Source organism: Falco punctatus, assembly GCF_963210335.1.
Source record: "Falco punctatus genome assembly, chromosome: 5".
Classification (NCBI taxonomy): Eukaryota; Metazoa; Chordata; class Aves; order Falconiformes; family Falconidae; genus Falco; species Falco punctatus.
The window spans coordinates 28,139,730-28,155,700 of NC_137584.1; the positions used below are offsets into that span (position 1 = coordinate 28,139,730).

The 15,971-nt window shown below is 45.0% G+C and overlaps 1 protein-coding gene across 1 annotated transcript in view; it reads right to left on the minus strand.

The window, feature by feature from the left end:
• Positions 1 to 14,180, minus strand: part of LOC308064460 (uncharacterized protein) — a 122,810-nt gene extending 108,630 nt beyond the window's left edge. Inside the window, exon 1 of the mRNA XM_080388999.1 lies at positions 10,778 to 14,180. Within this exon, the coding sequence (XP_080245125.1) occupies positions 10,778 to 10,794 (17 nt within the window). The 5' untranslated portion in view covers positions 10,795 to 14,180. The remainder of the gene's footprint in view (positions 1 to 10,777) is intronic.
• Positions 14,181 to 15,971: the final 1,791 nt, after the last annotated feature.

The following is a 15,971-nucleotide window of genomic DNA, read 5'->3' on the forward strand; positions in this document are numbered from 1 at the left end:
GTGCTTCATTCATAAGACCTGATCCTGCAGTGATCTTCACGTTGACAGTTTATGCATCAGTCTGAAACTCACAGCTGTATCAGGTACCAAGCTCATAATTTCTTGTCTTTACAGTTTGCATCTTTTGCAATTTGCTTAATTTCATGTCACCTTAGAAACCTTAGTTGGTCTCCAACTGATCACATAGCTAACAGTCAGAGGCGTGTTAATGGGAAAATACTTGAGTGCACTCCCATTTAGCTGATTTAGCTACATCAACTGCAACCATAGCAGAGCCCAGGTACCTGTGCCAGGGCTGCTTACTAATGGCAGTAATGCCAGAATCAGACAAACAGACAAAAACTTCCAAATAAGCAAACATCTGAAAACCAGCAGCGTGTCACGGGGCACAGAATCAGGTGCACAGCTGGGTATGCATTGGCCTGTCACCCTGTGCTGGGTGCACAGGACATTCCAGAAAAGCTTGGTATAGCAAACAAATGACACGTAGTGTGGAAATTATCTCCTGGAATAAGAGCAACAATTTTAGTGTCTTATCTGTAGGTGTCAATTTGTGAGTTAGCAGTCAAAGGCTACAGGGCAATTCAACTGACTCAGAAGTAGACATGTATGTTTGGGCAACTGGTTAGACACTCCCTGGAGACTCCTCTGAGTGTATTGATTAGACGTCCATTGGCTACAGTTGGTGTCGTTTGAGGTACAATTGGGTGTCCAAGAAATCCATGCAGGGCTGGCAAGGATGGCACACCACATATAGGACTTCTTTATCAACATGGAGCAGCAGCTGGAGTCCGGATGGGAGACCTGAGCACTTCAAATAGTGCCTGACTCCTACATGTGGGCAACTAAATCAAGCCTCTGAATGTTGATGTCTTAATCTGTGAGGTGAATCCCACACTTACTTACAAAAAAGCTGCACAAAACTGTCAGATTTTAGGGTGCATCTATAAATAAGTTCCATGGGACACAATAGACCTCTGAGAGACAGCAGAAGAGTCACCATAGTTTTGGGGGGGGTTGTGTGGGGACGGAATGTCCAGTGCACAATTAACCCTTACAATTGTTTTGTATTTTCAAGGGTTACTTTAGTAGAAAAAGGACTGGAATTATCTTCTTAAAAGTATCTGGAAAGCCTAAACACTTTGAGAAGCACACAAACACAAGAGGTTGACACATACGAACTCCAAAAACATTGCTTCTGAACAAGTAACTCTGGAAGACTCCATTATAGTCATTTGGACTTTGTGAGAGACAAACATAAAAACATACTTCCTACCACTGACAAAGAGACACACTGTGTGATCGCATTGCGGGGGATGTTGCTGCAGAAGGTCTTACAGATGTTCATGGAGAACAGAAAGGTGCTTTCTAGAAAATCTGACAAGAGCTGCAAACCAAATTTACTGGGCTTATGTAAAGCCTACAACCATGCCACAGATCCTCAGAAGTAAAGGCAGCCTTTGAACTGTATGTTATATGCAGCAGGTTGTGGCTGATGAGGCTTCAAATGGGAAAGCAGTGACAGATCAGGCAGCTTCTCTTCTAGCTGGAAAGGTACCTCAACTGTTTTTGTGCAAAAGAGATCCTCAGTTCTGTTTCTCATTGGAACTGATTCCTCAAAATTAAGGCTAATCCTTCTTTTGATGTTTACTCAGTTTACTGCCTTTCTGCATTCTGCACTGTTCACATCTGGCATTACACTTTGTATTTATACTAGACAATATACATTTATTCATCAGCTATGTCTGTCCTAGCGATGGCTGAGATGGCAATTTCATTCTAAGTCTCTGCATGCATTGAGGGATACGTTACATTTCAGCTGAACTTTCTCATGCATTGTTCTCAGGCCAGAACTTACATTTTTTTCTGAAAGTTGGGAGTAGTCCTTTTCAAACCTCTAAAATGTAGATATAAGAATGCAACATTTTAACAAAAAACACTTTTTGATATGAAGTGGTTTTATATTTCTGTTTTTGAGTCCTTCCATTTTAAAGCAACTCTGAAATTATAGGCACAATTATTTCTTCAAACTTTATCATAAATGTGAAAAAGGCACAAGACTGTGTTTAGGCAAGGTAAGGTTTGTAAGAAGGAACACCACCACTCCTGTTTGTGCATGAACTCCAACGGAGGGTAAAGTGTGTGACTTTGAGAATGTCTGAGTCACATTTGCATACAAATAGTTACAGAGCACTCAAATGAGTCATGAAAATTCACATAGTTTCTAAAAGTGAGTGGATATGTTAATGCAATGGTAAGGTTGAGATTTCAATTGAAGATAAGTAAAAATATTTACTGTTCTGATTCCAACTTCTGCCCATTATTCCTACACACTACAACAGCCTATGTAACATTTGTTCAATTCAGGTCTTGCCAGTATTTATCTACATAGAGCTTTGATTTTTTACATTTTTTTGAAGGGAGGGTGGATTCTTTTGGTGCAATCCAACATTATTTTTTTTTTTGTATTAATGGTGAAGTGCATTGTATCTATATCGCTTTCTATTTTGTGGCCACAATATCTGCTGACCTTATCCTCCCTTCTAGAGACAACACTTCAAAACAGCACTATGCAACATCTTGAAAGCTCTCAGAAGTAGGGCACAGAGCAGTGCTAATCCACCGACTACAGAAGGCACTGCAGCAACAAGGCCTTTCTCTTAGAGCTTTACCTCCTACCTGCAGGAACCACCAGGGTGATAAACCTCTCCATTACAAGCACATAGGCAGCCTGAAACCAGCATTCAGAGTGGCTAACAGTGTCAGCTACAGGAGCAACTGGACAGGATTTCTGGAAGTGAAAAAATCAGATGAGCGAAGAGAAAGCTAGGGCAGTCTGGGGCCCAGAGCAGACAGGATATATATTTATGAGGGACATCCGGCAAAGGGGTAGTAGCGATATATTATCACAAGTCTAAAATAAACTTAAATTCTGTGTCCTGGTAAAGACAGGCACTTGGGCTAGGATCATATAATGTGTTGTTCTTCAGGAAAGTAAGGAAGGTGTCGGATTGCTGGGCTTTGTGTGAAGAGAAAGATGGGAAGGGGAAAGAGTTACCACTTTAGGAATACAGCTTGGGTGCTTACTTGCAGAGCTGTGTCAGGCAGTATCGGAGAATGACTGAGAATTAGTTAGGATGAATACAGTCTTCTGTTGCTATCATGACACAGAAAAGAAAAAAAAAGAAAAAAAAAGAAAAAAGGAAAAAGAAAAAAAAAAAGAAAAAACAACAAACTTGAGTGCTGTTGATGTCCAGGACCCAGAAGACAAAGCAGCAGGCTTACCACAGCTTGAAGAGCTCACTTTCCATTAAAACAGTCTATAAAAGCTAAGGTACTGTAACAAGCAGCAGAAGGAACAAAGGATTTTTCTTTCTCCAGTACTAAATGCAACAGCTAAACAACTCAGAAAGATGACTCTCATTGATAACTCTGCTTCCATACCGGCTATCATAAGCACCTATCCATGCCACAGGTAACACTTTTATTGGTCTAGGAGAAGACATCACGTGAGGACTACAGCAACTAAGTACTGCCTGACTTTTGCATCTGTCATCCTCGCAAGCTGCCTGATTTTAAAACATTAGCAAAAATGGCAAGGTAACAGCTTGTGTTTGTTCTGTCATCCCCCCACTTCAAGACCCCTGACGTATTGAGAGACAGACTGCGGGTCAGGTTCTGCTCTGCCCTGTTCTTTCTGTAGTTATTTACACCTGTACAAACTGAGTGGAAAACATGCAAAATGGTACCATTTTGTTTTGATAGTGTTTTACCCTCACTTCACAGGGGTGAGAATGAATAGACAGGGTGCAAGGCAGTGGAGAATCAGGGATTCTGTATATTAAAAAACAGTGCAGACAGCCGCAGAAAGTGTCAAACACCATACAAAAGGACTGTTCATGCATTCATGCTCAGCATCTGTGATCTGGACAGTATAAACAGAAGTCAGTATCTTTCTGCTATGTGGGGCTTATAGGGTTTTGTTTATATAATTTAAAAATCAGCAGACCTGCAAGGCTGAATGTTGCAGGGTGCTTTGCAAACAGCAATCTCACCCGTTCACAGCATTTCAGAAGCCTCTGGAGCATAAGCTGAGGAATTCCCTTATTGTTGGTAGATGGCGAAGGCTATTGTCAGATGACTGATACTGGCTCTCTGCCACATGATGCTGGAGCCTACAGTTTTAATTAAAAACCCTAAAACAATTTGAAGAATTGCCTGTCTGAAGCTATGATTAGCTAGGATGCCTGACCCTTCCATACACAGTTAGGCAAGTAATAGCAACTAAGAAGGAAGCCTTTCTGCCACTCTGAAGGGTTAAGATCTGTGGCTCCATATGCAAGAAAACCCGCCCCAAACCAACTTTGATGCTGGAAGCCAAGATGTGTTAACATATTCTTTGCATCAGTCCCTTAGCAAGGCAAGGGAGCTACATTCACAGATGTGCAAGAGTCATGAAGAATGAAAGAAGCAACCTGGTAGAGTTGTGACTGAAGGAGAGGGAAGGTAACAACCAGAAGAGCTGAGCTGCTCTTATCTACGTCAGCTTCCAATGACAGCTGGTGATTACTAAAATGACATTATGGCCTTGTCCTCCCCAGCAGGAAAAGGGTTGACAGTAAAACCACAGTAGGAATAATGCAAGCATGTTTTCACATAGGCTGCCTAGAAAACAATTTAACTTCCACTCTGCCTAGCTATTATCAGCAATGCCCCATAGGTATCAGGGTTGAAGTGCATCTTAAGGGCTGATTTGAAGGAGAATAGCTGGAGAGAATTTCCCAGACTTGAGTCTGGTGTTCCATACATGGAGGATAAGATGCAGGAAAGCATGAAAATAGTGGGGAAAGGACTTATGCGTGGTAAAGACCGGCATTGCTAGCAGAGCAAAGGTCATGTTCAGCAATGTACTAAGTTAATAGACCTGGAAAGAATGGATAAAGAGAGTCAAAAAAAAAAAAAAGCAAGGTTCTTTTTTTGCCTGGAGCACAGAGGATGTAATGTGAAGTTAGTGGCTGTAGGTGCAGGTTTTCCTCTTGAACTATCTGATTTATGAATTGATGGCATTTTTCGTTGTCTGGAAGAAAATCTCATGCATCATGGGATTTTGTTTTGGTCTCCCTCATACTGTAAGCATGCTCGAAAGCTATTAAGTCAAACAGCCACTAGTGAAGCAGTTAAAGCTAGGCTCTGACAGGTTTCCCAAGCTGCTTCTGAATGTATTTGGCAAATAAATTCCTCCTCATCTGCTAATTTCAGACTTTTAAAATAATTTAGCTCTCAAGTACATAACATAAAGTGATTATTTGTTCTTTACAGTCTGAGGGTAGAATCTATTTAGAACCTGAGCAGGCTGGCTATGTGCAAGTGGAAAGCTTTAGATAAAATCCACTTGCCAACCCAGAGCAGTGAAACAAATTCCCTCTCCATTCTCATGGGTAACTGCTATACTAGCCATATACCAGCTACATCCCTCATGTACATTCACAAACACACCTGAAGCTGGATCCAAAGCTGTGAACTGACAGGGAAAGTCTTCCTGGGTTTCAGTGGATTTGCATCAGGCCCCATGTGTGTAAAGCATCAAGACTATTGAGGCTCCATCAAAGGAGTTTCCACAGCCTGTTTCAGTCTTACCCACAGCCACCCCCATAACAGCTGATCCACTCAGACAGCCTGCTTTATTCTATACAGGAATGTACATTTGCAGCTTATACACATGCGCTTAACTCCACAAAACACTACCAAAATAGCAGAAAAGAGAGCAATTGGCACACTGCAGATTGCTCCCTAAAACAATTCTGCAAGGTGTGCTGCTGCTCTCAGTAAAGAACAGAGTGTTATCTCCCCAGATGGCAATGCCTTTACCAGATTTAAAAAGGGGACATCTGCATTACAGCGAAAACTCACCCAGACAACAAAAAATTACCTAAAACTTTCCCGTGACATTTATTTTTCCTTGATAGAGTCTACACACACACTATTGAAAACAAAGTGGAAGCTCACATAAAAAAAAAAGACAAAACCTTTGAAGCAGAACATGCCCACTCTGTACTAAATAATTTCTACAAACAGAGCCAAATACCCTGAAAATATTCATCAGAATTTTAATATCAGGTAGTCTTTACAGTGATGCTGGATCCTACAAAAAGATCCTGCACCCCAGATGATACTAAATGGATACAGGAAGAATGATTCTTCCCATCTTGTGAAACTTTTCAATATTTCAGCAGTCTTACTATCATGCTTCAGAAGAAAACCAAGAGTATTCTCCTGAATATTTTCTCAGGAAATTCTCAAAGAAGTGGTCTTATGTTTAAAAGGCCTGTCAAAAACCAAGGTTTCATAGGCTGTTCTTCCCGGTTCAGACTGCAACTCAGAATTTCCATTGCACCAGGTGTATGTCCCAAATGACCAGTTCTGGAGTGTCTCTTACGTGACAAGTTATACAGACCTCACTGGATCAGTCTTGTACCTGTATCTCCCACAAGCTAGGAAATTTATCTAGCTAGGGCTAAAATCACCACAGTTGACTTCACAAGTTGCCCTAGCAGGAGACAGAAATACAGGAAACTTCTTTAGAAGCATTCACTTTCTGGATAATGTTGCTTATTTTAGCTTGTCATTTTAAATGAAAGAAACCTACAGCAATGAACAGAGATCTGAAACTTGAATTACCCTTCTCCCCTGTTCCCCTTTAATCCTTAGACTTCCTTGTTCCAGCTCCAAGTCCTTATTCAGCCGTGACTGGTACTTTCCCTTTCCCTGGCCCTCCAGCCCCATCACGCTCAAGCCAACCAACCCATTATTGTCTCTCTGTCAGTGTCACCTTGTCCCTGACAGTCACCTTACTGGCTCTGCACCACCTTTCAAGTTCCCAGCTGGAGAGCAGGAGGTAGAAGCAATCTATGGGCCCTGAAAAACTTGCTGGAAAGGAGACTGGAATGTCCCTCATTACAACGAACTTCTAACCACCCTAGAATCATTTCCTACACTGACTAGAATATACTCTGTCCTTCTCTCAAAAGGAATACTCCCTTTTCAAGGAGAAAAGAAAACTAATTATAAGGTGTTAACTTTAAACCAGTGGTCATTTGTGAAGCAGCTGACCAGAAAATATGCTGGTTAATAACTCCAGTTCTGGCTGCCAAGCTTATGATAGATGGGACCTGTTACTTCAGAGTGCTTTGGCATTTTTGTTATATTTTAGATATTCAAGAACAACTCCCGTGACTTCCCATGTGGTAAACAGTCTTCTGACAAATGTCTGCTTTAAATGACTTGTCCATCATGTCACAAAAAAATTTGTGGCAGAGTCATGGATTGAATTAAGTTCTCCACAGCATAATTCAGCTGTTTTACGGGAGCGTCTTGCCTCTTTCACAGCTCTTTGCATACCTTCTACAATAACTGAGGCAAAGCTCCCACAGAAAGCAACCTCCCTAACATGTAAGATGCATCTATGCCACAAACGAGTCTGCAGTCCTGCAATCAAAGATTACCACAGCTAACAACAGGCTGAACTATGGTGCAGATATGCACAAAGTTTACAACTCTGAGCATCTAGCCTAGAGGTCATACACTGTGTCCTGTAAATCCCCAGTACTCCACAAGACCACAGCCAGAACAACTTCTTAGTGAAAGTATATTAGTCGCTACTCATTTTCTCATTGCTGTCAAGTATTTTAATTAAAATGTGTCAAGTCACACACACACACACACACAAATTTGGAGAATTGACAAGAAAGTCTGAGAAACAACCCTGGTGTAGATCATCCACATCAAGGCCAGGGTGTCTAGTTAAACCATATGCTGGCTGGGCTAAGGACAGCTGGGCTCAGAAGTCAAAGGGGTACCAGGATAGTCAGAGTCCTTTAGACTTCTGTATTAGGAAGAAATAAGTCACCACAGAAGCAACGATTTTCTCAATTGTCTGTAAACTGAGTCGTGAAAGACGGGCTTAGATGTAGACATCAACCAGACACATGCCTTAAGTCAAGTGAGGTGAATCCCATCTCCAGAGCCAAGAGACCTGTAGAGCTGTGAAAGCAACTAAGGAGCACAAAACCATTGCTACTGGAGTGAAAACAAAGCAGAGTGAGAAGGCAGGAAATTAAAAAAATGCAAAAAGTCTGAATTCTGACTGTTCAACAGAGAACAACTGAGATCCTCAGCTAGGTATAAACCAGCTGTTGTGTTCTGGCCTGAAATATTCTAAGTTTGCACATCCTTTTAACATTTTCAGACCTCTTGTCTCTGCTGGAAACAATAGCTTGAGGCTTTAAGTAACTTAATTTTGAGTCCATTCTCAGTTACTTTTACGCTGCCAAATTTGAACAACTTGAGTACACATATACTTTCAGTATTTTGATAAAAGAAGTAGAAGGGTTTCTCAAGCAAGTGTTTTGTAATAGTTGAAGACATTCAGCCTTATGGAGCAACTGACATGAACAATGTGGTACAATTATCTCTTAACTGCATTTGTAGCTAGAAACCCATGAGGAGAAATATGACTTTAATTTCACCAAACTGGACACTTATTGTCCACCACTGCCTCTATGATCTAAATTTTGCAAAATGACTGGACATAACCCTTTGATGACCTTTGACAAATATTAAATTATAAAAACACATAGCTTGTCTTTTCCTGCGATCATCCATTTGCAAAGAATATGTGTGCACCAAACTTAGACTAGCACAAGAAAACACTTGCACTCCTGCAATCTGATAAGAAAGTTGGGTGACCTTTTGCTGATCTCTGATGAAACAATGAGGTACATATTTGGGATTTATCCTGTAGTACACCTCAGCATTACTCCATATTATCAAAAATAAGAAAAAACCTCTAACTTTTTGAAACTTAAAATTACATGCTTATCTCTTCAGGGCTAGAATTAAAGGTAACATTTTTAAAGGCATCCAACCTCCAGTTTTAGAAGTTAGAGACACATTTTTCTGGGTATGCAAGTGCATAAAATGCAATATACACTTTATGATATTTTCTATAGTACTTAATTTTCTTTGATTTAAATAAGGAGCCTTTCAGCTCTCTGAAAATCCCAGTTGTAGCCTCTTTATATCTTCTGACATTTTTAATGCAGATTTTTATGCAACTGACTCCACTCTTAAAAATAGTGTGTAGTGCCTCTAGTCACTTAGACCATCCACAAAAGAAGTTTGCGTGATGACATTCAATAGTTCCACGCTTAACTTGCAGACACCCAGTGCCAGGATTCACAAGCGCCAGCTAGGGACACACATGACCTTTAGGCTCTACAGGCTTAAAGAAAGATACACATCATCCCCAGACATTTCACCCCATCTATCCATCTCCAGTGTCCCAACGAAAGGAATGACCATTGTACAGAGACAGAACTCAAATGACTAACTTTGATTATATATCAATTCTTAAAGGCTAAAATCAGGTATGATGCATGAGAAAGATTAGTCATCTACAGTGGAATTCACCTCACTTGGCATCTATAAGTCAGGCTTCTGGTTGAAATTGGTTGTCTAGCTTCTGCCGAGAACTGATAGGGAGCAACAGCCCCCAGCAAGGAGATTTCGTTCCATCCGGAAAGAAGTGGTGAACAGGCACAGAATGAATCACTCTCTGCAGGTGTCTCTTGTTCTATTAACTGACTATTGAGAGACAGACACCAAACCTCTAAATATCTATGATAAGGTGAGATGAACCTCGCCCTCAAGAATGGGTTGGTCTGCCAGGCCAGGCCCGGTCTTCAGGCTTCTCGCCATCCAGGAGATGCCTTTACCTCTGAACTACAGTGTCAGGCTCCCTCTTGTTTATAATCCCTCTGGCCCTTTGAAATTTGCATCTGTTTCCTTAGCATGGCAAGCTTGAACAGGATGGGTGGGTGTCCTCCACCTTAGCCTTATCTCTACTCTGGTTGTTAGGGGTGCTTTGCAAGCAGGAGGGAGTTTGTATCACCTCTGATAAGGAGAACATTGAATCTGAGTCTCTCACTTCCAGGGCAAGTGCTCTCATGAGAAAAAATGCTTATAAAAAAGCAACAGTTCTTTTCCTTTTCTCCCTCTGAACATTCCGGCAGCTACAGTTGCTGCGCTTTTGCTAAGCTCCATGCTGTCAATGCACATTTAAGCATGATTTGAGCACACCTCCTGGACCAGACCTCTCAAAAGATTTAGGCACGTACCTATTTTGTGATTCCCAGGTGGGTTTATGCAGGTGACAGTCACTAAGAAAGTCAGCTTAACCTAGATAATGCTCATTCTGGGGCTATAAAGAAGCAAAGTTTTAACAGCCTACAAAACTGCACTGGAATTCCTGTGGTTCAGCAGGACTTGTGAGGGTGCACTTGCATTTGGGATGCAGTACACATTTCGCTAAGCTGCACTTCCAGTATCCAAACCCCGAATGGAACTAGGCTTTCCCGACCATAGAAAATGTTGCTCTATAAGTTAGCTAAAAAGGACTGAGAATGCTGTGGGTCCTGTCCTAACATAACCAATAACAATAGCTTTGGTAAAGCACCAAATTAGTACTGCCTGCTCAACACTGCAAAGCTTTCCACCACGTAACTGAGGTATTCTGCCTGAAGTGAACAGGCAGGTGAGTACAGATTCACCAACAATTAGACGACAGTCACAGTACAGACTCCATTTTTCCTCTATGTTCATGAAACATTATTACTGAGCCAGAGCAAACACAGAAAGCATACTATACAAACGCATCTATACTTGAATTTATCATAATTTTACAATTTGAATGGAGGGGCGGTGGTGTTTAAAACCATACCTGGAACTGATTTTCATAAACTTCTCCGACCAATCCAATTCCCTCCTTTTTTCAGTGAAATTAAGCCAAGCATTTTGTGATCTTATTCCCACGGGTCTGTACCTAAAAATCAAAGTTAGGGCAATGTGGAAGGCTGAGGGGAGCTGGACCAGCCAGCCAGATAATTAACAAAGGAAAGAATGAGCCCATTTTTTATTCCTTGGTTTGTTCCTTACCACATGCAAGGTACTGTCAGTAATCACCTGCCTGACCCCCGTTCCCTTTTCTAAATGGGTTTTCCAGAGAATTGTTGGGGAGTGCAAAATTTGCAACATTCTATACCTATACTAATTTAAAAGTATCACTAGAAAAGTTGTGGTAGATGAAAATCATCTGCTACGTAAGCCATGCACTGAGAACTGAACTTGTTCAATCCCAGATTTTAGCACAACCATGTTAAGTCAGAGACACCTAACTGATTCACTATGAACACTTTTAGAAGACATGCTACGCAACAACTAAAACACAGACATTGCATTAATAAAATAGTTCGAGAATTTTAAAAGGAAATGTATTTGTTTCTGAGTAAAACCGTAGAAGTTAATACGTAGACTTAATACACCTCACACCAGAAACACTTACTATGCCAGAGAGATGCTGCTTCCAGAAAGTTTTCATGGCTGTATTCTTCAACTAGCATTAGGTAAGCAACAGCCCTTTGCAGGTGGCAGTTTACATAGAAATGCCTTCAGGGCACTGGTCCTACTTATAGAAATAAGAAATCTTACAAAACAGATGAAAACATTAGAACAGAGGAGTCTGAATTGGAACTTGATATAAATGTCCTGGCAAAACCACACAATTCACACAGAAACGCCCCTTTGCAGAGGAGTGCTAGAAAATACAGTCTGAGTAAAAGGTACTCCTGCAGAACAGTAGTTTGGGCATGTGATGACAAAATGATATGCATGTCAAAACTGAATCAGAACAAAGGCCTGTCCATCCGATAGTCAAACACTTCTGACCAAAAAGCAGATGCCTAGGAAAAATGAGAAAATATGTACTTTTTGTCACAACACTTCCCAAGCCTCCACCAGCACGCAGCCTGGGAATATAACAGCAGCAGATGAGGGATGTTTAAAAGTGGGAATGGAGGGAGTGATACTGTTCAAAAGCAACATTGTTCAAAAGAATAGTGGGGGGAAAGGAAGAGAGATCTTACAGTTGGCAGATCAATGGCATTTGCAAATATGGCCCATAAAAGAATGGAGTTGGGAAATGGGACTCGGAGAAGGTGCACCCATATGTTCCTTGAAGAACAAAGCAGGGTGCAGAGTTGGGTGGGGGGAAGCAAGGCCCTGAGCATCCTCACAGCCAAAAGTGAGGGGGAGCAATGATGCCAGCCCTACTGCCCTGAGAGGTGCTGCCAGCAGGACACCAAGAGCCCTGCCACGGGCAGCACAGGGGTGCCGGGAAGCAGGACTCATGCCCTCAGAAAGTGTGGTCATTCACAAACAGCCCCGTGAGCAGGGAGGTGTCACCCTGCCGCTGCTCTGTGGCTGCCCACGCAGATGGAGCACACCAGAGCCCCGCTTCCCAGCTGGTGGTGCACAGCAGCGGTGTCCCAAGGGCAGCTCCATGCCACCGGGACCGGGGCCGCCGGGTGAGCCACTGCCAGCGCTGCCCGGTGCGTGGAACAGGGCTTGCGGCCACAGCCCCATCCCTGTGAGCCAGTACTGCAGCGCTGGCGACAGGGGGAACAAGGAAGGCCTGCTGCTTGCATGGCATGGAGCTGAGCACTGAAGCAGGGGAAAGTAAAAATAATTTTTTTTTTTTGAAAAAAAAGAATTCCCTTCCCCCAAGGCAGCTGCAGAGCGCGATGAAACCCCCTTTTAGGCACAATCAGCCCTGAGCATCTGGGCAAGGATGAGGTGGGTGCAAAGTGCACGGGGAGGAAATGTGTCAGCTGCAGCATCTGAGAGCAGCAGAGCAAACTCAAGACGGGAAATGAGCTTGCAAAGTGCACCCAACAAGATGATCGTGGGGATAAGTTGCTTCTATGGAAACTGCAGCCCGATGAACCAAAAAACAGTTTGATGGCAAAGTTTTAGCAGGAGCCGGCTCATGCCTGGTTTCAGCTACATTCCCCACTCCCTAAAGAAGAAAAAAAAAAAAAAAAAAAGAAAAGGAAAAAAAGAAAAAGCTGCACAATGTGTTTCTTGTTATGGACACACACACAAAAAAAAAAAAAAAAGAAAAAAAAAAGAAAAAAAAAAAGAAAAAGAAATGGGGACACAGGTTTTTTCCTGTATGGGCTACATCATATTAAGCTGTAAGTTTAGTTCTGGACAAACAATCTCTTGTTGCATCTCTGGGATGGAGGTTAATGAATTCCCACAGATGATGTTGGCCAAACAGTGGTCGGCTTGTGACTTGATTTCCAGCATCATGATGTGAGGGGATCAGTATAGAAAAGCACTTTGAAGGGAAGAGGCTGCCTACAGCAGGATTGTTTCTACAAGCTAATTGTACTGAGTGCAGCTGCACAAAGCTGGATCAACAGTAATAGAAGGCGGCGCAGACTTCCTGACGCCAGCCCCGCAGAGCTCCCACCAACAGCCTGGCAATTCCAGATTGTTTTCCAGACCTTATCTCTCCCCCAAGTTTTTTTTTTTTTTTCTTCCGACTTTTTTTTTTTTTTTAATTTTGTGACCGGAACAAAAGTAACAGGAAAATCCTTTGTGAGAGTAGAAAATGCTGTTACAGATCGGTGCCTTTCGCAGAAGTTGTAACTAAATATTTTGCATGCATTACTCTCTCCCTCCCGCTCAAAAGAAAGAAAAGAAAGGGGGGGGAGGGGGGGGGGAAGCCTAACCCCAAACTTCTAAACTTCTTTATTTGAATGAATTGGAAACGTGAGGCAAACAAAAGGGGCTGGGTAGTTAAAAGCAGCCGGGTTTAGCGAGATATTTCACCTAGCACATTGAAAACTCCTGTATCAAAACGCATTTGGACACCCCGCTTGCATAGGTTGGATGGTGTCAATGACTTGGAAACGGGCCAATTTCAACATTTTTTTTTAATATATATAGTTTGGTTTGATGGCTTAAATACACGGCAATTAAAACCATTTACATTATTATTAGATGTTTTAGATAAATTTCGTCGGAGGCGCGGGACAGGACCCGGGTAGGAACTTGCCGCTCCCTGACGAGGCGCCGGCGCAGCCCCGTGGACCCTGCCCGCGCCCCTCGCCCCACGGCCGGCACTCGCACCGGGGGGTGTCACCCAGAGGGGGGCTGTGTCACCCAGAGGGGGGCTGTGTCAACCAGGGGCTGGCCTTAGAAGACCTTAAAAATCGAGAGGGCAGGAGCCTTCAGAAAAAGCATGACTTTTCCTCATAGATTTTTTTTTTTTTTTTTGGGGGGGGGGGCAGAACAGGACAAATTCCCCCCGCTCTCCCGGCACGCTCCTTCCCGCCCGGGGGGCGGCGGCCCGGCCCCGGGGGGCGAGCGGCGCCGCGGTTTCTCCCGCGGATGCACGCTCCGTCCATGCGCGATTTTGCCCGTTTTACTCTTTTCTCGCCTCTTTCTGCGAGCGGGCGCCCCCCCCCCCCCCCCCGGCGGCATGGCGGGGTGTCCGGCGGTGGCCCCCGCTGCAGGTGCGCCCGGGAGGGGGAAGCGGGGCCGGGCCGCCGCCTGCCGCCGCCGCGGGCGCAGCCCCGGTCGCCATGGCAGCCGCCTGAGCGGCGCCGCCGGGCCCGGGCGGCGCGGGCGGGGGGGGCGGTGGCGAGGGCTGATGTCACGGGGCTGGCGCCGCGCAGTCCGGGCCGGCCCCGGGCGCGGGGCGGGGCGGGGCGCGGCGCCCGGGGCGCGGGGGAGGGTGCCCCCGGGGGCGGCCGCGCACCCGCCGCCGCGCACCCCAGAGCCGCCGCGGGCTGGCGCCGGGCGGTGGGGGCCCCCCACGGCGGGGCGGCCCGGCCCCCCGGCGCGGAGCCCCAAGTTTGTGCCTCCCGGCGGTAGTGGTGAGGGGGGGCGCGGAGGAGAAAGCGGCGCTTTGTGCGTGGCGAGCGGCGGCGGCTTCCTAACAGCTGTTTGCAGCGGCGTTTGGGGCTGGGAACCGGCTGTAAAAATCCCGGCTGAGAACGAGAGGCGGACGCGGCTACCCAAGGCGCCCGCCGCCGCACGGGGGGCCCGGCCCCGCCTGGGACGGGCCTGAAGGTCCCGGGGTTCGCTGCCCCGCGGGTTTCGGGGAGCTCCCCCGCCTGCCCCCAGCGGGGCGCGGCGACCTCGCTGCCGCCGCTGCGGGGAGCGTTCGTGCGACCTGTCTTGGGGAGCGGGGGGCTCTCCGGGCGGGCAGCCGCTGCCGAAGCTTCCCGGGTTAAAAGAGCAGAGCTGAGGGAACGAAATGTTAGGAAAAGGCGCTTGGGCCGCTTGCCCGGGGTAAGGGGAGCTTGCCCACTCGCGGGTCTGCTTTTCGTGCAGAAAGCGCACGTGGCTGTCACTTGTCACGAGAGAAAATAACCAGGTTAGCCTCTCCGCACAACTTCCCAGTCTTTGAGAAAGTGTGTGAAGCCCTTAGTATGTAAAACCGAAACCGTTTGCAAAGGGGTCCTCTGCAAAGCCCGGACGGAGGTTACTGTAAGCTGCTGCGCTGTCCAAGAACGACAGTGATGGGAGAAGCCTGAACGTACTTGTTTACGTTGGCTATTATTATACCAAAAATAGCGTCAAAATTTCTTCCACTGGTGCATTCATGAGACGGAAGCACAAGCACGTTGAAGGACTAAAAGCTGTGCCTGCAGATCAAGTACCAGATACGCTTGAAAGTGATATTTCAGTGATGGAAAGGATTGAAGTCGCTCTAAAAGGCGATTTTAATCGAGTCGCTAATCGACAAGGTGTTCTTTATTATTATGTACGCTCTTTAACTGCACTTGAACAATGTATTTGTCTTCCTATCAGATCGAATGTGGAGATTCACTTTCACCCTTCGTATTTCAAAACGCGTTGAATTGTGTTCCTGTCAGCCTCAGCACCGCCTACAGTCCACCCCCAGAGAAAAGCCCCGGGGCAAACACCCTGGTGTGACAGCCACCATGATGCCCTGGCTAGAGAAGAGCCAACCAGCAGCTCAGGAATGCAACGTTAATTGGCAAAAATATCGATCCGGCTCTCCGCAGCTTGGGTCTCCAAGTGTCCGTAACGTTCCTCCC